Raw genomic sequence first — 23,193 nt, forward strand, 5'->3', positions numbered from 1 at the left:
GGTATGACCTGAGCCTCGTCCTGGAGGTGGGGTTGCTATCTTTATCAAACACTCTCTTCCTCACTCGCTCTGCACTGCACTCTCTCCACCTCACCCCCAGGAATACCTCTGGCTACGGCTTCCCCTTCGCTCCCACCTCTTGTTCATATGTGTGTTGTACCATCCACCAAACAGTGATGACTCCATCTACATCTCGCTGTCTGACAATATGGACCAACTTCTATCTACTCATCCCAACTCTCTCTTCCTCATATGTGGTGATTTCAATTGTCACCATGCCAGTTGGCTGGGTGTGGGTACAATCTGTCAATTTCCCGACCCGATCTCAGTCAACGGAGCATCTTCTCTTCTGGATTTGGTTATGACTAACTTCCATGAAAATGTCTGCTGCTCTTCTTCTGCTCCAATCGGATCATCTGATCATGTGCTCGTTAAAGTGGACATCTCTCTGACCATTCTCAGGGAGCCTGCTCAGCGTCGACGAGTCTGGCATTTCACTCAGGCCAACTGGCACGGTCTTCAAGCAGCCATCAATCATCTGGACTGGTCTCCCATCTCTACCACCTCTGACATCAACTCATCCTGGGAATTCTTCCAAAGTAAATGGCTCTCTCTCATGCACAGATTTATCCCATCTCGTCTTCAGTTGTCATACCCTTCCTCCCGTCCATGGTACACGGAATCTTGTGGTGAGGCTGTTGCCCAGAAACAACTTGCCTTCGTCTCCTGGAAAGCAAATCCAACGGAAGGAAATCTCATTTCCTTTCACAAAGCCCGAAACAAGTGTGTGCCCACCCTCAGGAGAGCCAGGAAACAAAATCTCTCCGTTCTCAAGACCGAACTCTCTTATCTGTCTCCCTCTTCCAAATCCTGGTGGCGTCTGGTCAAATCTGTTTCTGGTGTTTGTTCCCCCTCCATCCTCTCCCTTACCTCAAACGGCTACACAGCTGACTCCGCACGTGAAAAAGCTGAATGCCTCAACTCTGTGTTTGCCTCTAAATCTTGTGTCCCAAACCCATCCCTCTCTGTACCCACCATACCCAGTCGTACCCAGCTGCTCTTGGACTCTGTGTCCTTTCCTCCTGACAAGGTGGAAAAGTTTCTGTCAACCCTCGACTCTGATTCTGCAACTGGACCTGACGGCATCAGCCCACGGGTCCTAAAATCCTGTTCTTCCGCTCTTTCACTCCCTCTCTCTGTTCTCTTCACCCTCTCTTTTGCTCAAAGTCAACTGCCATCTGCTTGGAAATCAGCCAACATCACCGCTTTGCACAAAAAAGGTGCAAAAACAGATCCTAGCAACTACAGACCAATCAGCCTTCTCCCAATTATCAGCAAAGTCATGGACTCCATCATTGCTTCGGATATGAAATCTTTCCTCTTCTCCAATGGTTTGATCTCTGATCATCAATTTGGTTTCAGACCAGGTCACTCTACTCTGGACATGCTGCTTCTGCTGTCTCAACAATGGATGGAGGTCCTCAATGCCAAACAGGAAATTAGAGCTGTCTCCCTCGACATATCACGTGCCTTCGATACGGTCTGGCACCCCGCTCTGCTCACCAAACTCTCCTCCTATGGTATCCATGGAAATCTCCACGCATGGCTGGCGGACTTCCTCTCTAGTCGTAGTCAACGTCTGGCCCTGAATGGGTTTCTCTCATCTTCTCTTCCTGTTCAGGCTGGAGTTCCCCCAAGGCAGTGTTCTGGGCCCTGTGCTTTTTCTGGTCTTCATCAATGATCTCTCTGACTCTCTTGAAAATCCTCTCTATCTCTTTGCTGATGACTCTACTCTCTGTCGCTCCATTCCTCATTCCTCAGATCGGCAGTCTGCAGCCTCCTCACTCTCTGCAGACCCGGACAAAATCACAGACTGGGCAAACAAGTGGAACATGTCTTTCAATCCTGACAAATCTCACACTCTTACGATGTCTCTCCGAAAAGACCGACTGGACAACCCTCCCATCTACTTTCTGAATAATCCTCTCCAAGAAGTTCTGTCACTCAAGCTTTTGGGTCTCACTATCTGCCATGATCTTTCCTAGGAAAACCACATTTCCAAGCTGGCCTCCAAAGCCAGTCGCCGACTGGGCATCCTCCGTCGTGCGAAGTCCTTCCTTGGCACACCTGAGCTCCTCACCACATAAAAGGCTTTCATCCGCAGCTCAATGGAGTACTGCTCTCCCCTCTGGGCTGGTGCTCCTGCCTCACACCTAGCTCGTCTTCACGCTGTTGAAACCAAAGTGTTCAGAATCATTGGAATCTCCCGCGATGACGCTATCTCCGAGGGCCTTTCACTTAATCACCGCAGGCAGGTTGGTGGTCTTTCCGTCTTCTACCGACTCCTCTCCGGCCTTGCTCCCCCAGCTCTCTGTGGTCTCTGTCCCCCAAATATTCCTGCAGGTCGCACAAGATCTGCCTGCAACCCTCTTATGGTTAAACTGCCAAAATCAAGACTCTCTGCTCACCTTCACTCCTTCATTCCTCTTTTCTCCCGCCTCTGGAACAAACTCCCTCACTCTCTTCAATCCCACTCCACCCTCCAGGTCTTTAAAACGGCTGTTCACCACCATCTCTTATCTTCCCCAATCCAAAGCCTTGATCTTTTCTACCCCCGCTAATTTCACCCCAAATCCACTTTTTTGAGGTGACTTTTGACTTCTTTCCTGGAAGTCCTTGGTGTCCTTGCGTTTTATACCTATCCTGCCTCCCCCCAGGCCCTTTGCCTCCACACATCTCCCGATGTCCCTGCTCTCAAATGTTGTGTTTGTGTGCTTCCGCCCCTTCTCTCCACATCTTGTCGACCGCTCCCCTTTTTATATACTTTGTTTGCTTGTTTGTTTGATTTGTTTGTTTGATAAATGTTAGCTCTTTCACGAGCCTCGACTCTGTATACAAAAAATATATATATTTATCTGGTCACAGAATTCAACCACCAAGTATGTTTGAGGTCAACATCGGCCAAAATGTCAACATAGGCCAAAAGGTCAGCAAAGGTTAAATTTCTGAAATCCTCAATTTTTATCGAATTAACCTGAAATTTGAAGAGGACCTGCATATCTGGTCACATAATTCAACCCCCAACTATTTTTGAGGTCAACATTGGCCAAAAGATCAACATAGGCCAAATTTCTACAAATCCTTTATTTTCATCTGATTGACTTGAAAATTTAAGAGGATTTGCATATCTGGTCACTGAATTCAACCCCCAACTATTTTTTAGGTTAACGGAGGCCAAAAGGTAAACATAGGCCGAATTTTTAAAATCTTCAATTTTCATCTGATTGACTTAAAAATTTAAGAGGATTTGTATATCTGGTCACGAAATTCAGCCACCAACTATTTTTGAGGTCGTCATAGACCAACAACTTATTTTCGGGATTTCGCAAGTATCGTGCTATGTACGACATCTTTCTTGTTTTTAGAATATTTGTGAGTTACCAGTGTGCACATAAATCGATTTATTTTATCATCCACCCATGATTCAATCATCAATCTATCACTATTAATCAGGCCTTGTGCTCCAGAGAAAACAATTATTAATTACATTAAGATTGGATTCATGATGTCAATCATTTGCCTTTGTCGAGGAAGATTCGAATGTCCTCTACTTTTGTGGTTTACTATGAAGCGTTTATTACCAGAGAGATATAGATTGACTTTAATACAAGCAAAGATACAAGGATACTCAAAATAAATGAACAAATACAGAACAAAGAAGTCAGCCAGCGTATATCTCTCCCCGTTTCTTTGTGAAAAGCTCTTTAAATACATTCCTCCACCGAGAAGTGGCACACCAGGTAGCATAGGGTGGGGAGGGTGGAAAGAGGCTGAGAAGCTTTGAGAGATAAGGTGTGTCGTGTAGAAAATGTCTCATATGTCTTGTGTCACCACAGTCGAGGCAGTGTGTTATGAGTCGAGACAAGATATATGGGCACAGGGGCACTTTGAAGAGATGTACCAGTGTAAACTATGCATGACTTTGAAGAGATGTACCAGTGTAAACTATGCATGACTTTGAAGAGATGTACCGGTGTAAACTATGCATGATTTTGAAGAGTGAACCAGTGTAAACTATGCATGATTTTGAAGAGAGTGTACCAGTGTAAACTTTGCATGATTTTGAAGAGAGTGTACCAGTGTAAACTATGCATGACTTTGAAGAGAGTGTACCAGTGTAAACTATGCATGACTTTGAAGAGAGTGTACCAGTGTAAACTATGCATGATTTTGAAGAGAGTGTACCAGTGTAAACTATGCATGATTTTGAAGAGAGTGTACCAGTGTAAACTTTGCATGATTTTGAAGAGAGTGTACCAGTGTAAACTATGCATGACTTTGAAGAGAGTGTACCAGTGTAAACTATGCATGACTTTGAAGAGAGTGTACCAGTGTAAACTATGCATGATTTTGAAGAGAGTGTACCAGTGTAAACTATGCATGACTTTGAAGAGAGTGTACCAGTGTAAACTATGCATGACTTTGAAGAGAGTGTACCAGTGTAAACTATGCATGACTTTGAAGAGAGTGTACCAGTGTAAACTTTGCATGATTTTGAAGAGAGTGTACCAGTGTAAACTATGCATGATTTTGAAGAGAGTGTACCAGTGTAAACTATGCATGATTTTGAAGAGAGTGTACCAGTGTAAACTTTGCATGATTTTGAAGAGATGTACCAGTGTAAACTATGCATGATTTTGAAGAGATGTACCAGTGTAAACTTTGCATGATTTTGAAGAGATGTACCAGTGTAAACTTTGCATGATTTTGAAGAGATGTACCAGTGTAAACTATGCATGATTTTGAAGAGATGTACCAGTGTAAACTATGCATGACTTTGAAGAGATGTACCAGTGTAAACTATGCATGACTTTGAAGAGATGTACCAGTGTAAAGTATGCATGATTTTGAAGAGAGTGTACCAGTGTAAACTATGCATGATTTTGAAGAGAGTGTACCAGTGTAAACTTTGCATGATTTTGAAGAGAGTGTACCAGTGTAAACTTTGCATGATTTTGAAGAGAGTGTACCAGTGTAAACTATGCATGACTTTGAAGAGAGTGTACCAGTGTAAACTATGCATGACTTTGAAGAGAGTGTACCAGTGTAAACTATGCATGATTTTGAAGAGAGTGTACCAGTGTAAACTATGCATGATTTTGAAGAGAGTGTACCAGTGTAAACTTTGCATGATTTTGAAGAGAGTGTACCAGTGTAAACTATGCATGATTTTGAAGAGAGTGTACCAGTGTAAACCTTGCATGATTTTGAAGAGAGTGTACCAGTGTAAACTTTGCATGATTTTGAAGAGAGTGTACCAGTGTAAACTTTGCATGATTTTGAAGAGATGTACCAGTGTAAACTTTGCATGATTTTGAAGAGATGTACCAGTGTAAACTATGCATGATTTTGAAGAGATGTACCAGTGTAAACTATGCATGATTTTGAAGAGATGTACCAGTGTAAACTATGCATGACTTTGAAGAGATGTACCAGTGTAAGGTATGCATGATTTTGAAGAGAGTGTACCAGTGTAAACTATGCATGATTTTGAAGAGAGTGTACCAGTGTAAACTTTGCATGATTTTGAAGAGAGTGTACCAGTGTAAACTTTGCATGATTTTGAAGAGAGTGCACCAGTGTAAACTTTGCATGATTTTGAAGAGAGTGTACCAGTGTAAACTTTGCATGATTTTGAAGAGAGTGCACCAGTGTAAACTTTGCATGATTTTGAAGAGAGTGTACCAGTGTAAACTATGCATGATTTTGAAGAGAGTGCACCAGTGTAAACTATGCATGATTTTGAAGAGAGTGCACCAGTGTAAACTTTGCATGATTTTGAAGAGAGTGTACCAGTGTAAACTATGCATGATTTTGAAGAGTGTACCAGTGTAAACTATGTATGATTTTGAAGAGAGTGTACCAGTGTAAACTTTGCATGATTTTGAAGAGAGTGCACCAGTGTAAACTTTGCATGATTTTGAAGAGAGTGTACCAGTGTAAACTTTGCATGATTTTGAAGAGAGTGTACCAGTGTAAACTTTGCATGATTTTGAAGAGAGTGTACCAGTGTAAACTTTGCATGATTTTGAAGAGAGTGTACCAGTGTAAACTTTGCATGATTTTGAAGAGAGTGCACCAGTGTAAACTTTGCATGATTTTGAAGAGAGTGTACCAGTGTAAACTTTGCATGATTTTGAAGAGAGTGCACCAGTGTAAACTTTGCATGATTTTGAAGAGAGTGCACCAGTGTAAACTTTGCATGATTTTGAAGAGAGTGCACCAGTGTAAACTATGCATGATTTTGAAGAGAGTGTACCAGTGTAAACCTTGCATGATTTTGAAGAGAGTGTACCAGTGTGAACTTTGCATGATTTTGAAGAGAGTGTACCAGTGTAAACTTTGCATGATTTTGAAGAGATGTACCAGTGTAAACTTTGCATGATTTTGAAGAGATGTACCAGTGTAAACTATGCATGATTTTGAAGAGATGTACCAGTGTAAACTATGCATGATTTTGAAGAGATGTACCAGTGTAAACTATGCATGACTTTGAAGAGATGTACCAGTGTAAGGTATGCATGATTTTGAAGAGAGTGTACCAGTGTAAACTATGCATGATTTTGAAGAGAGTGTACCAGTGTAAACTTTGCATGATTTTGAAGAGAGTGTACCAGTGTAAACTTTGCATGATTTTGAAGAGAGTGCACCAGTGTAAACTTTGCATGATTTTGAAGAGAGTGTACCAGTGTAAACTATGCATGATTTTGAAGAGAGTGCACCAGTGTAAACTTTGCATGATTTTGAAGAGAGTGTACCAGTGTAAACTATGCATGATTTTGAAGAGAGTGCACCAGTGTAAACTATGCATGATTTTGAAGAGAGTGCACCAGTGTAAACTTTGCATGATTTTGAAGAGAGTGTACCAGTGTAAACTATGCATGATTTTGAAGAGTGTACCAGTGTAAACTATGTATGATTTTGAAGAGAGTGTACCAGTGTAAACTTTGCATGATTTTGAAGAGAGTGCACCAGTGTAAACTTTGCATGATTTTGAAGAGAGTGTACCAGTGTAAACTTTGCATGATTTTGAAGAGAGTGTACCAGTGTAAACTTTGCATGATTTTGAAGAGAGTGTACCAGTGTAAACTTTGCATGATTTTGAAGAGAGTGCACCAGTGTAAACTTTGCATGATTTTGAAGAGAGTGTACCAGTGTAAACTTTGCATGATTTTGAAGAGAGTGCACCAGTGTAAACTTTGCATGATTTTGAAGAGAGTGCACCAGTGTAAACTTTGCATGATTTTGAAGAGAGTGCACCAGTGTAAACTATGCATGATTTTGAAGAGAGTGCACCAGTGTAAACTTTGCATGATTTTGAAGAGAGTGTACCAGTGTAAACTATGCATGATTTTGAAGAGTGTACCAGTGTAAACTATGTATGATTTTGAAGAGAGTGTACCAGTGTAAACTTTGCATGATTTTGAAGAGAGTGCACCAGTGTAAACTTTGCATGATTTTGAAGAGAGTGTACCAGTGTAAACTTTGCATGATTTTGAAGAGAGTGTACCAGTGTAAACTTTGCATGATTTTGAAGAGAGTGTACCAGTGTAAACTATGCATGATTTTGAAGAGTGTACCAGTGTAAACTATGTATGATTTTGAAGAGAGTGTACCAGTGTAAACTTTGCATGATTTTGAAGAGAGTGCACCAGTGTAAACTTTGCATGATTTTGAAGAGAGTGTACCAGTGTAAACTTTGCATGATTTTGAAGAGAGTGTACCAGTGTAAACTTTGCATGATTTTGAAGAGTGTACCAGTGTAAACTATGCATGATTTTGAAGAGTGTACCAGTGTAAACTATGTATGATTTTGAAGAGAGTGCACCAGTGTAAACTATGCATGATTTTGAAGAGAGTGCACCAGTGTAAACTTTGCATGATTTTGAAGAGAGTGTACCAGTGTAAACTATGCATGATTTTGAAGAGTGTACCAGTGTAAACTATGTATGATTTTGAAGAGAGTGTACCAGTGTAAACTTTGCATGATTTTGAAGAGAGTGCACCAGTGTAAACTTTGCATGATTTTGAAGAGAGTGTACCAGTGTAAACTTTGCATGATTTTGAAGAGAGTGTACCAGTGTAAACTTTGCATGATTTTGAAGAGAGTGTACCAGTGTAAACTATGCATGATTTTGAAGAGTGTACCAGTGTAAACTATGTATGATTTTGAAGAGAGTGTACCAGTGTAAACTTTGCATGATTTTGAAGAGAGTGCACCAGTGTAAACTTTGCATGATTTTGAAGAGAGTGTACCAGTGTAAACTTTGCATGATTTTGAAGAGAGTGTACCAGTGTAAACTTTGCATGATTTTGAAGAGTGTACCAGTGTAAACTATGCATGATTTTGAAGAGTGTACCAGTGTAAACTATGTATGCTTATTTGCTATTTTAGTCCAAGATGAAAAGGAATCGTCTCGGTTTATGTCCTTGCTTTGTTTGATGTTTTCATATGACTGGCGCTATATTATATATATATTTAATTATTAAACTGTAACTGCTGACGTAAATATATGTTTATACATGGAAGATACGTGCCCGGGAATATATATGCTTAATGATGATACATCTTAATGATTATAAGATTATATTGATTATTATGACAGTCACTTTAGAAAAGCAACATCTGGTTCTTTTCATAAACAGGCAAATGGTCACTGGGATGTAGGGAAAGGGAAGGTCTATCCACGCAGCCCCTCGGTCTCCATCAAAATACTGGCATTCCCCAAAATGACCCCTCAAGATGGCCCCACGTACAGCCAAGTCTGATAACTTATAAAGATTTCTAACTTATAAAGAAATCCATTGATTATAATCAATGGATTTCTTAATTTTCATCAAATTTAACCCACGACACCTTCGAACGGATGTTTAATTAAAAAAAAAAAATATAGACCACATGTCGGTTAGGAAAGCCTAATCTAGATGTAATGATTCCAGAGCAAACATTGATATTGTATGATAAAAGTTTGACCCCTTTAGTATGAATCTCCTTGTAAAAAAGTATTACTCATTTATTTTTGTCCCTCGCACTTCCACCAAGGTCGGAAAGGGAACATTAAAATGAGATCCAACCGACCGACCGACTGATTGATCACCCGTCCATTTACTTTTGTGAACGTGATATTTCAAAAACCGTTGACCATTTATCTTTCATATTGCTTATATCTATTCCTCATGAGGTTATCTCAAACTGATTAGATCAGGGCTTTGATTGGCTGATTTACGTTGCCATGGCAACCATCTCTGCAAATTGGTTTGTGCACACAATATTTCAAAACCATGCTATATTTAGTTTTCATATTACACGGATCTATTCCTCATACCACACAAAAGGTGGGGGACCTACATGATCAGCTTCCTGTTTTTTTTTTTTAAGAGATTCACAAAGACCGATCTTTCATTCTGAGTTACTCCACAATATTCACAAAGACCGATCTTTCATTCTGAGTTGCTCCACAATATTCACAAAGACCGATGTTTCATTCTGAGTTACTCCACAATATTCACAAAGACCGATGTTTCATTCTGAGTTACTCCACAATATTCACAAAGACCGATGTTTCATTCTGAGTTCCTCCACAATATTCACAAAGACTGATCTTTCATTCTGAGTTACTCCACAATATTCACAAAGACCGATGTTTCATTCTGAGTTACTCCACAATATTCACAAAGACCGATGTTTCATTCTGAGTTGCTCCACAATATTTACAAAGACCGATGTTTCATTCTGAGTTACTCCAGAATATTCACAAAGACCGATGCTTCATTCTGAGTTACTCCACAATATTCACAAAGACCGATGTTTCATTCTGAGTTACTCCACAATATTCACAAAGACCGATGTTTCATTCTGAGTTACTCCACACTATTCACAAAGACCGATGTTTCATTCTGAGTTACTCCACAATATTCACAAAGATCGATGTTTCATTCTGAGTTACTCCACAATATTCACAAAGACTGATGTTTCATTCTGAGTTTCTCCACAATATTCACAAAGACCGATGTTTCATTCTGAGTAACTCCACAATATTCACAAAGACCGATGTTTCATTTTGAGTTGCTCCACAATATTCACAAAGACCAATGTTTCATTCTGAGTTGCTCCACAATATTCACAAAGACCGATGTTTCATTCTGAGTTACTCCACAATATTCACAAAGACCGATGTTTCATTTTGAGTTGCTCCACAATATTCACAAAGACCGATGTTTCATTCTGAGTTGCTCCACAATATTCACAAAGACCGATGCTTCATTCTGAGTTACTCCACAATATTCACAAAGACCGATGTTTCATTCTGAGTTACTCCACAATATTCACAAAGATCGATGTTTCATTCTGAGTTACTCCACAACATTCACAAAGACCGATGTTTCATTCTGAGTTTCTCCACAATATTCACAAAGACCGATGTTTCATTCTGAGTAACTCCACAATATTCACAAAGACCGATGTTTCATTTTGAGTTGCTCCACAATATTCACAAAGACCAATGTTTCATTCTGAGTTGCTCCACAATATTCACAAAGACCGATGTTTCATTCTGAGTTGCTCCACAATATTCACAAACACCGATGTTTCATTCTGAGTTACTCCACAATATTCACAAAGACCGATGTTTCATTCTGAGTTACTCCACAATATTCACAAAGACCGATGTTTCATTCTGAGTTACTCCACAATATTCACAAAGACCGATGTTTCATTCTGAGTTACTCCACAATATTCACAAAGACCTATGTTTCATTCTGAGTTACTCCACAATATTCACCAAGACCGATGTTTCATTCTGAGTTACTCCACAATATTCGAAAAGACCGATGTTTCATTCTGAGTTACTCCACAATATTCGAAAAGACCGATGTTTCATTCTGAGTTACTCCACAATATTCACAAAGACCAATGATTCATTCTGAGTTACTCCACAATATTTACAAAGACAGATGTTTCATTCTGAGTTGCTCCACAATATTCACAAAGACCGATGTTTCATTCTGAGTTGCTCTACAATATTCACAAAGACCAATGTTTCATTCTGAGTTGCTCCACAATATTCACAAAGACCGATGTTTCATTCTGAGTTACTCCACAATATTCACAAAGACCGATGTTTCATTCTGAGTTACTCCACACTATTCACAAAGACCGATGTTTCATTCTGAGTTACTCCAGAATATTCACAAAGACCGATGCTTCATTCTGAGTTACTCCACAATATTCACAAATACCGATGTTTCATTCTGAGTTACTCCACAATATTCACAAAGACCGATGTTTCATTCTGAGTTACTCCACACTATTCACAAAGACCGATGTTTCATTCTGAGTTACTCCACAATATTCACAAAGATCGATGTTTCATTCTGAGTTACTCCACAATATTCACAAAGACCAATGTTTCATTCTGAGTTTCTCCACAATATTCACAAAGACCGATGTTTCATTCTGAGTAACTCCACAATATTCACAAATACCGATGTTTCATTTTGAGTTGCTCCACAATATTCACAAAGACCAATGGTTCATTCTGAGTTGCTCCACAATATTCACAAAGACCGATGTTTCATTCTGAGTTACTCCACAATATTCACAAAGACCGATGTTTCATTCTGAGTTACTCCACAATATTCACAAAGACCGATGTTTCATTCTGAGTTACTCCACAATATTCACAAAGACCGATGTTTCATTCTGAGTTACTCCACAATATTCACAAAGACCGATGTTTCATTCTGAGTTACTCCACAATATTCACAAAGACCAATGTTTCATTCTGAGTTACTCCACAATATTCGAAAAGACCGATGTTTCATTCTGAGTTACTCCACAATATTCGAAAAGACCGATGTTTCATTCTGAGTTACTCCACAATATTCACAAAGACCAATGATTCATTCTGAGTTGCTCCACAATATTCACAAAGACCGATGTTTCATTCTGAGTTGCTCCACAATATTCACAAAGACCGATGTTTCATTCTGAGTTGCTCCACAATATTCACAAAGACCGATGTTTCATTCTGAGTTGCTCCACAATATTCACAAAGACCAATGTTTCATTGTGAGTTGCTCCACAATATTCACAAAGACCGATGTTTCATTCTGAGTTACTCCACAATATTCACAAAGACCGATGTTTCATTTTGAGTTGCTCCACAATATTCACAAAGACCAATGTTTCATTCTGAGTTGCTCCACAATATTCACAAAGACCGATGTTTCATTCTGAGTTACTCCACAATATTCACAAAGACTGATGTTTTACTTGGTTCCTCCTAAGAACACAAGGGTCGTCCAGCATGCACACAAGATTTTTTGGAATGTCCCTTATTTTCTATTGTTTGGTATTTTCTACAAGCAATTGAATGTCCCTTCTTTTCTATACTTTTCCACATGGCACGTCCCCTTACATAAAGGGACCTTTTCTATGCCCCTGCCATTTTCCCAAGAATTCATATCCAGTGATGGTGCATCATCTCCCTACTTTATATAAGTTTCCCCTGATCATTATCAAGAAAACTACTCTCCAGTGATGATGCATCATCTCCCTATTTATAAAAGTTCCCCCTGATCATTATCTAGAAAACTACTCTCGGGTGATGATGCATCATCTCCCTATTTATAAAAGTTTCCCCTGATCATTATCTAGAAAACTACTCTCGGGTGATGATGCATCATCTCCCTATTTATATAAGTTTCCCCTGATCATTATCTGGAAAAATTCTCGGGTTATGGTGAATCATCTCCCTATTTATAAAAGTTTCCCCTGATCATTATCTGGAAAAATTCTCGGGTTATGGTGAATCATCTCCCTATTTATAAAAGTTTCCCCTGATCATTATCTGGAAAACTACTCTCCGGTGATGATGCATCATCTCCCTATTTATAAAAGTTTTCCCTGATCATTATCGAGAAAACTACTCTCCGGTGATGGTGCATCATCTCCCTATTTATAAAAGTTTCCCCTGATCATTATCTGGAAAACTACTCTCCGGTGATGATGCATCATCTCCCTATTTATAAAAGTTTCCCCTGATCATTATCTAGAAAACTACTCTCTGGTGATGATGCATCATCTCCCTATTTATAATAGTTTCCCCTGATCATTATCTGGAAAACTACTCTCCAGTGATGATGCATCATCTCCCTATTTATAAAAGTTTCCCCTGATCATTATCTGGAAAACTACTCTCGGGTGATGATGCATCATCTCCCTATTTATATAAGTTTCCCCTGATCATTATCTGGAAAAATTCTCTCGGGTTATGGTGAATCATCTCCCTATTTATAAAAGTTTCCCCTGATCATTATCTGGAAAACTACTCTCGGGTGATGATGCATCATCTCCCTATTTATAAAAGTTTCCCCTGATCATTATCTGGAAAACTACTCTCCGGTGATGATGCATCATCTCCCTATTTATAATAGTTTCCCCTGATCATTATCTGGAAAACTACTCTCCAGTGAGGATGCATCATCTCCCTATTTATAAAAGTTTCCCCTGATCATTATCTAGAAAACTACTCTCCAGTGATGATGCATCATCTCCCTATTTATAAAAGTTTCCCCTGATCATTATCTAGAAAACTACTCTCGGGTGATGATGCATCATCTCCCAATTTATAAAAGTTTCCCCTGATCATTATCTAGAAAACTACTCTCGGGTGATGATGCATCATCTCCCTCTTTATAAAAGTTTCCCCTGATCATTATCTAGAAAACTACTCTCGGGTGATGATGCATCATCTCCCTATTTATAAAAGTTTCCCCTGATCATTATCTGGAAAACTACTCTCCAGTGATGATGCATCATCTCCCTATTTATAAAAGTTTCCCCTGATCATTATCTGGAAAACTACTCTCGGGTGATGATGCATCATCTCCCTATTTATAAAAGTTTCCCCTGATCATTATCTAGAAAACTACTCTCGGGTGATGATGCATCATCTCCCTATTTATATAAGTTTCCCCTGATCATTATCGAGAAAACTACTCTCGGGTGATGATGCATCATCTCCCTATTTATATAAGTTTCCCCTGATCATTATCGAGAAAACTACTCTCGGGTGATGATGCATCATCTCCCTATTTATAAAAGTTTCCCCTGATCATTATCTGGAAAACTACTCTCCAGTGATGATGCATCATCTCCCTATTTATAAAAGTTTCCCCTGATCATTATCTAGAAAACTACTCTCGGGTGATGATGCATCATCTCCCTATTTATATAAGTTTCCCCTGATCATTATCTGGAAAACTACTCTCCAGTGATGATGCATCATCTCCCTATTTATAAAAGTTTCCCCTGATCATTATCTAGAAAACTACTCTCGGGTGATGATGCATCATCTCCCTATTTATATAAGTTTCCCCTGATCATTATCTGGAAAACTACTCTCCAGTGATGATGCATCATCTCCCTATTTATAAAAGTTTCCCCTGATCATTATCTGGAAAACTACTCTCCAGTGATGATGCATCATCTCCCTATTTATAAAAGTTTCCCCTGATCATTATCTAGAAAACTACTCTCGGGTGATGATGCATCATCTCCCTATTTATATAAGTTTCCCCTGATCATTATCGAGAAAACTACTCTCGGGTGATGATGCATCATCTCCCTATTTATAAAAGTTTCCCCTGATCATTATCTAGAAAACTACTCTCGGGTGATGATGCATCATCTCCCTATTTATATAAGTTTCCCCTGATCATTATCTGGAAAAATTCTCTCGGGTGATGGTGAATCATGTCCCTACCTTTGTAAAAGTTCCTTTAAAAAAACAAAAAAACAAGGATCACTCTTTTTCTTTACTCATTGGGACTTTGTTGTTATTATTTCGGAGACGTATTCCTGAAGGTCCTTCCTTGTTGACTCGTCTTTTCCTGCAGTATCTGAGTGTTGATCCTCAGCATGGAGTCCTGAAGCCTCATGAAAGCCAGGTGTGCTGTGTGACATTCCACGCTGTCGGTTGTCCAGCCATTCTCAAACGGGATATCGTGTGTCAGGTGATTGCCTTCGTTTGCTTTTCACTCTCTGCCATTAATGTAAGGTTTATCATCCACCTGTAAGGTTTATCATCCACCTGAAGGCTTTTCCCTCATTTTCAAGCACAAAGTTCAGATAGTATTCCATTCTGTTCATTTATCAGTGCAAACCTCAAATGATCTCAATTTTTGCACAATTTTGAAACCTCCGGTGGTGTTCACATTGCTTTGTTGAACTATAACATGCATGTCTGACATCGCGATTATTGTCATATTACCCTCGCCAGAGGAGAGGCCATTGCATTTGAGTCCATTTGTCTGTTTGTTTGTTTGTCCGCACAGAATAAATATGATTTTCTCTGCAACCGTTGGTCCGATTGACAGGAAATTTTCACCTTAGGTGCAACTCCACCTGTAGAATTTTTTTTAATGATAATTATGTCGTCATAGGTCACGTGGTTCGGCCGCCATCTTGGAAAAACGGAAAAGCTTTTCACCTCTATATCTCCGAAAGTGCGAAATAGAAAAAATTGAGACATGGCTCATTGTAAAGAACTCTCCATGGCGAATAAAATATGTTAATGATGATGGCATAGGTGCCTCCATTATGACGTCATAATTCGACAAGTACAAAACTTCATCAGATCAAGATGAAATTTCTTGAGCATAATCTAGGAATAAATTAGTTCAGAAAACAAATAATGATGACGTCATCGGTAACGTGGTTTGGCCGCCATATTTGTCCAAAATGGCCGATTTAAAAAAAAAGTACATTCCGGCAAGTCCTCGGTCTCTGACCGATTTTTCATTTGTCTGTCTGTCTGTGAACAAGATATTTCAAAAAGTTGTGTGTTTGTTATTTGTTTGTGTGTTTGTTATTCTGTCTATTTGTGTGTTTGTTTGTTTTGTTTGTTTTTTGTATACAAGATCGAGGCTCGTGAAAGAGCTAACATTAATCACACAAAAAGTCAAACCGACACAAAAAACACAAATAAGGGGAGCGGTAGACAAGATGGGGAGAGAGGGTGAAGGACACAAACACAACATTTGAGAGCAGGGACATCGAGAGATCTGTGGGAGGGAGAGGGCTTGGGGTGAGGTGGGAGAGGTATAAAACATATGGACACTGCAAGGACTTCCAGGAAAGAAGTTGGGATTTCGAAAAAGTGGATCTGGGGTGAATTTGTGGGGGTAGAAAAGATCAAGGTTTTAAAGGTCAACTTAAAGTCACACTCCAAATTTCATCAATTTTCATCTGAAAAATCATCATTTTTAATCCAATTGACCCGAGCATTGATTTATATCGTCAATTTTAATCTTAATGAAATGGACAATTTGATGTGTCCATGACAACCTTTTTGGGGAGACGAACAAAAGAAAAAGAACCACCTTTAGAAGCCATTTTTCCCCGCAGAGCGGGGATTGGCCTTTTTCGGGCACCTTGGTCCCCTTTTTGAAGCAATGTTTTATGGCCGGATGCCCTGCCTGCCGCCAACCTTGTTAGTCGCCTCTTGTAACACACCCGTAATTACCAGTGAACTGGTACTCAATTTGCCGACCTCGGAAGGATGACAGGCTGAGTCAACCCCCCTGGTGTAAATTCAGCGATTTGACCAGGATTCAAACCCAGGATCCTGGGATCCCAAGCCGGCACCCTAACTGCTACGCCAACACCAGGTTCACCAGGGAAGGAGGGGTGGATTTTGCAAGTATCGTGCTCTGCATGACGTCTTCTTGTTCCTTTTTATTTTTATTTTTTTGTATACAAGATCGAGGCTCGTGAAAGAGCTAACATTAATCACACAAAAAGACAAACCGACACACAAAACACAAAAAACAAGGGGAGCGGCAGACAAGATGGGGAGAGAGGGGGAAGGACACAAAAGAGAGGGGGAAGAGGGGGAAGGACACAAACACAACATTTGAGAGCAGGGACATCGGGAGGAATTGGGGGGAGGTGGGAGAGGAATAAAACATATGAACACTGCAAGGACTCTGGGGTGAATTACCGGGGGTAGAAAAGATCAAGGTTTTCGATGGGGGAAGATAAGAGATGGTGGTGAACGGCTGTTTTAAAGACCTGGAGGGAGGAGTGGGATTGAAGGGAGTGGGGGAGTTTGTTCCAGAGGCGGGAGAAAAGGGGAATGAAAGAGTGAAGGTGAGCAGAGAGCCTAGACTTTGGCAGTTTAACCATAAGAGGGTTGCAGGCAGATCTTGTGCGACCTGAAGGAATATTGGGGGGACAGAGCACAGAGAGAGCTGGGGGAGCAAGGCCGGAGAGGAGTCGGTAGAAGACAGAAAGACCACCAACCTGCCTGCGGTGAGAGAGTGAAAGGCCCTCGGTGTTGACTACATCGCAGGAGATTCCAATGATTCTGAAAGCTTTGGCCTCAACAGCGTGAATCCGAGCAAGGTGTGAGGCAGGAGCACCAGCCCAGAGGGGGGAACAGTATTCCATTGAGCTGCGGATGAAAGCCTTGTATGTGGTGAGGAGCTCAGGTGTGCCAAGGAAGGACTTCGCACGACGGAGGATGCCCAGTTGGTGACTGGCTTTGGAGGCCAGCTTGGAAATGTGGTTTTCCCAAGAAAGATCATGGCAGATAGTGAGACCCAAAAGCTTGAGCGACAGAACTTCTTGGAGAGGATTGTTGAGAAAGTAGATGGGAGGGTTGTCCAGTCGGTCCTTTCGGAGAGACATTGTAAGAGTGTGAGATTTGTCAGGATTGAAAGACATGTTCCACTTGTTTGACCAGTCTGTGATTTTGTCCAGGTCTGCAGAGAGTGAGGAGGCTGCAGACTGCCGATCTGAGGGATGAGGAATGGAGCGACAGAGAGTAGAGTCGTCAGCAAAGAGATAGAGAGGATTTTCAAGAGAGTCAGAGAGATCATTGATGAAGACCAGAAAAAGCACAGGGCCCAGAACACTACCTTGGGGAACTCCAGCCTGAACAGGAAGAGGAGATGAGAGAAACCCATTCAGGGCCACACGTTGACTACGACCAGAGAGGAAGTCCGCCAGCCATGCGTGGAGATTTCCATGGATACCAAAGGAGGAGAGTTTGATGAGCAGAGCGGGGTGCCAGACCGTATCGAAGGCACGTGAAATGTCAAGGGAGACAGCTCTAATTTCCTGTTTGGCATTGAGGACCTCCATCCATTGTTGAGAAAGGAGAAGCAGCATGTCCAGAGTAGAGTGACCAGGTCTGAAAGCAAATTGATGATCAGAGATCAAGCCATTGGAGAAGAGGAAAGATTTAATATCTGAAGCAATGATGGAGTCCATGACTTTGCTGATAATTGGGAGAAGGCTGATTGGTCTGTAGTTGCTGGGATCTGTTTTTGCACCTTTTTTGTGCAAACCGGTGATGTTGGCTGATTTCCAAGCAGATGGCAGATGACCTTGAGCAAAAGAGAGGGTGAAGAGAACAGAAAGAGGGAGTGAAAGAGCAGAAGAACATGATTTTAGGACCCGTGGGCTGATGCCGTCAGGACCAGTTGCAGAATCAGAGTCGAGGGTTGACAGAAACTTTTCCACCTTGTCAGGAGGAAAGGACACAGAGTCCAGGAGCAGCTGGGTACGACTGGGTACGGTGGGCACAGAGAGGGATGGGTTTGGGACACAAGATTTAGAGGCAAACACAGAGTTGAGGCATTCAGCTTTTTCACGTGCGGAGTCAGCCGTTAAGCCGTTTGAGGTGAGGGAGGGGATGGAGGGGGAACAAACACCAGAAACAGATTTGACCAGACTCCACCAGGATTTGGAAGAGGGAGACAGATAAGAGAGTTCGGTCTTGAGAATGGTGAGATATTGTTTCCTGGCTCTCCTGAGGGTGGACACACACTTGTTTCGGGCTTTGTGAAAGGAAATGAGATTTCCTTCCGTTGGATTTGCTTTCCAGGAGACGAAAGCAAGTTGTTTCAGGGCAACAGCCTCACCACAAGATTCCGTGTACCATGGACGGGAGGAAGGGTATGACAACTGAAGACGAGATGGTATAAATCTGTGCATGAGAGAGAGCAATTTACTTTGAAAGAATTCCCAGGATGAGTTGATGTCAGAGGCGGTAGAGATGGGAGACCAGTCCAGATGATTGATGGCTGCTTGAAGCTGCCAGTTGGCCTGAGTGAAATGCCAGACTCGTCGACGCTGAGGAGGCTCTCTGAGAATGGTCAGAGAGATGTCCACTTTGACAAGCACATGATCAGATGAGCCGATTGGAGCAGAAGAAGAGCAGCAGACATTTTCAGGGAAGTTTGTCATAACCAAATCCAGAAGAGAAGATGCTCCGTTGACTGAGAGCCGGGTCGGGAAATTGACAGATTGTGTCAGTCCCAGTGAGTCGCAGAAGTCCTTTGCTGAAGAGCCATTGCTGGTGATAGAGGTACCCACCCCCAGCCAACTGGCATGGTGACAATTGAAATCACCACATATGAGGAAGAGAGAGTTGGGATGGGTAGATAGAAGTTGGTCCATATTATCAGACAGTGAGATGTAGATGGAGTCATCGCTGTTTGGTGGACGGTACAACACACATATGAACAAAAGGTGGGAGCGAAGGGGAAGCCGTAGCCAAAGGTATTCCTGGGGGTGAGGTGGAGAGAGGGCAGTGGAGGGCGAGTGAGGAAGAGAGTTTTTTATAAAGATAGCAACCCCACCTCCAGGACGAGGCTCAGGTCTATCATACCGGAGGAGGGAGTAACCTGGGAGAGATACCAAGGCATCAGAGACATCATGAAGGAGGAAAGTTTCTGTTAAGCAGATCACATCTGGTTTGTCAGAAGCAACCTGTATGGAGAGGTCAGTCAAGTTTGAGCGAAGGCCCCGGATGTTTGAGGTCCATACCGTTAATGAAGAGGAAGGGGGAGCATCGGGTCCAGAACAGGGGGGGGGGAGGGGTAGGGTAAGATGTGGAAGAGGAGGAAGAGGTAGGGAGAGCTGGTGAAGGTGTGTCAGAGATTTCAGAGATTTCAGAATAGCTTGGAGAAAGGGAAGAATGGGGCGGACAAAAGGTTTGATGGAGATTGGGTGAGGCACAGTGAGGTGTTATTTGAGGAGGGGGAAGAGCGAGGCAGAAGGTTTGGGGAGATGAAGGTGAAAGTTGGAAGGGGGAAGAAGCAGGGAGGATGCTTTGAGGAGGAGGGGTGAGAAGGGAGTCTAGGAGGGGAGGAGCGAGGGAGAGTCTCGGAGGGGAGGGGTGTGGGGGGAGTTTAGGAGGGAGGGGAGGGAAGGGGCAAGGGGGGAGATTTGAAAGGGATGGGTGATGGGGAGGATTTGGAGGGGAGGGGTGAGATTGGATTTTGAAAAGTGTACGATTCATGGGAAACGAACATTTTTTGCAAAATGAGTTTGAGACCTTCGAGTCAAAAATACGTTTGAGGACACTGGAGGAGGGGTGGAGTTCTGGATAGTTTAGGGAATGTAGAAAGGAGGAACTGTAAGAGATGGTATTATATATATTTTTTGGAATGAATAGATTTGGTGAGCAAGACGAAAGCATCCTTTTGTAGGAAAAGAGGAGAAAAGGGTGTTATAATATATGAGAGAAAATAGTTGTTCAGGGGAGAGATTATACATTTCTAGCCGCGTGATCGCGAACGAAGAACGAACGAACAAAAAGAACAACAAATAAACGAATAAGACTTGGGAAGGAAATATTTTTTTTGCGGGTTTTTTTTTTTTTTTTTGTGAGTACAGATATTAAACAAGGAGGTACGGGGTGAACGACTGGTACGAAACAGAAAATGAAAATAATTTCAGTGCATTCGACGAATCGCTGAGAGAAAAAAACCACAAGGTCGGAGACTGTACGGTAGTGTAAGCCTACGAGTACTAGGCTGCAGAATACTCGATACCATTAACCGACGATTGTGTATACATGTACGAAAAATTAGCACCGAAAATTTTCCAAAAGATACGCTATAGGTACACACACCGAAAGATAGATACAGTCTCGACAAAAACACGATTGTGATAGATCACTTAGCTTCGAGAGCGTGAGCGCATGGAGCAGCTTCGAAAAGACGTGACCTCGCCGTGATCTCGCGAGATCTCCCAATCTCGCGAGATACTTGTGAAAATCTAAGATTTTCAAGTATATTGGTCGGTCCTGTGCGTTTTTCTTGGCAAAAAATTATTTTTTGGACAAGTATGTTGACTCTGGTTTGTGTGTGTGTTTGTTTTTCTGTCCGCTCACTTATACTTGCTTAGATGTCACAATTTTAAACCAATCTTCACGAATCTTCACCAAACGGTAGAGTTTGTTGCAGTCCTTCAAAAACCTATATATTTTTGATGTAAAAAGGTCAACATAACCCAAGGTCAACCACTTTTTTTCAAATTTCTAAAATCCTCAATTTTCATACGATTGACTAGAAATTTGAATAGGATTTACATATCAGCTAACTGGATTCAACCACCAACTATTTTGGAGATCAACGTCGGCCAAAACGTCAACATAGGCCAAAAGGTCAACAACCGTTTCAAATTTCTAAAATCCTCAATTTTCATCCGATTGACTTGAAAACTGAATAGGATTTACATATCAGCAAACTGAAACCAACCACCAACTATTTTTGAGGTAAAAACAGGCCAAAAGGTCAACACAGGCCATATTTCTAAAATAGTTAATTTTCATCCGATTAACTCAAACATTGAAGACGATTTGCATATCAGATCACTGAATTCAATCACTAATTATTTTTGAGGTTAAAAGGATGCTCTACTGAGTGCCATTCTACTTTGTTCTGTTTTGCCAAGTGTCGCTATGAGTGATTTTTCTTTTGTGTGTTTGTTTGTTTGTGTGTGTGTGTCTTTCCGCTTACTTATTCTTGCGTACAGGTCACAATTTTAAACCGATCTTCACGAAACTTCACCAAATTGGAGAGTTTGTGGTCCGACAAAATCCTATATCTTTTTGATGTCAAAAAGTCGAAAGGTAAACATAGGCCAAAGGTCAAACACTTTTTTTCAAATTTCTAAAATCCTTAATTTTCATCCAATTGACTTGAAATTTGAATCGGATTTACATATCAGCTAACTGAATTCAACCACCAACTAGTTTGGAGATCAACATCGGCCAAAACGTCAACATAGGCCAAAAGGTCAACAACCTTTTCAAATTTCTAAAATCCTCAGTTTTCATTCGATGGACTTCAAATTTGAATCTGATTTACATATCAGCTAATTGAATTCAACCACCAACTATTTTGGAGATCAACATCAGCTAAAAGGTCAACATAGGCCAAAGGTCAACAACCATTTCAAATTTCTAAATTCCTCAAATTTCATCCAATTGACTTGGAATTTGAATGGGATTTTCATATCGGTGAACTGAATTCAACCACCAACTATTTTGAGATCAGCATAGGCCAAAAGGTCAACACAGGCCAGAGGTCAACCACTTTTTTCTAATCTCTAAAATCCTCAATTTTCATCCGATTGACTTGAAATCTGAATAGGATTTGCATATCAGTTTATTGAAACCAACCCCCAACTATTTTTGAGGTCAACATCGGCCAAAAGATCAACATAGGCCAGATTTCTAAAATCCTCAATTTTCATCCGATTGACTTGAATTTTAAATAGGATTAACATGTCGGCTAACTGAATTCAACAACCAACTATTTTTGAGATAAACATAGGCCAAAAGGTCAACTGTGATGAAATATGAAGAAGAAGATTCGTTGGATTGGCCCTGAGAAGAGGATATAATGGGATGTAGGGTAAAGGAGGAGCTTCGTTTCTGTATTCTGTGAGTGGAGGCTTGAGTAAGGTATAAAAGGGAATAATCATTTGCTTGCTTATGGGTTAAAGAAATGCTAGTATAATCTTTAATGTAGTTCTAATATTATTCTTTATCCTGTGCTTATAATAACCTGGTGTTGGGCTAGCGGCTAGGGTGCCGGCTTAGGATCCTAGGATCCTGGGTTCGAATCCCCGTCGATCGCTGAATTAACGCCAGGGGGGTTGACTCAGCCTGTCATCCTTCCGAGGTCGGCTAATTGAGTACCAGCTCACTGGTAATTCCCTGTTTGTCGTTAAAGGTGGCAAAAAAGGTTGGCGTCAGGAAGGGCATTCGGCCGTAAAACATTGCTTCAAAAAGGGGACCGAAAAACAACAACAACCATGGGTCCCGA

The 23,193-nt window shown here is 41.1% G+C and overlaps 1 protein-coding gene across 5 annotated transcripts in view; it reads left to right on the forward strand.

The window, feature by feature from the left end:
* Window positions 1–23,193, forward strand: part of CFAP65 (cilia and flagella associated protein 65) — a 245,362-nt gene that overhangs the window by 125,894 nt on the left and 96,275 nt on the right. For all 5 annotated transcript variants that reach the window (XM_078785710.1, XM_078785714.1, XM_068125878.2 and 2 more), the window contains one exon: window positions 14,962–15,078. In XM_078785710.1, the coding sequence (XP_078641836.1) occupies window positions 14,962–15,078 (117 nt within the window). The remainder of the gene's footprint in view (window positions 1–14,961; window positions 15,079–23,193) is intronic.

This window comes from Myxine glutinosa, chromosome 10 (genome assembly GCF_964187855.1).
Source record: "Myxine glutinosa chromosome 10, kmMyxGlut1.1, whole genome shotgun sequence".
Taxonomy (NCBI): domain Eukaryota; kingdom Metazoa; phylum Chordata; class Myxini; order Myxiniformes; family Myxinidae; genus Myxine; species Myxine glutinosa.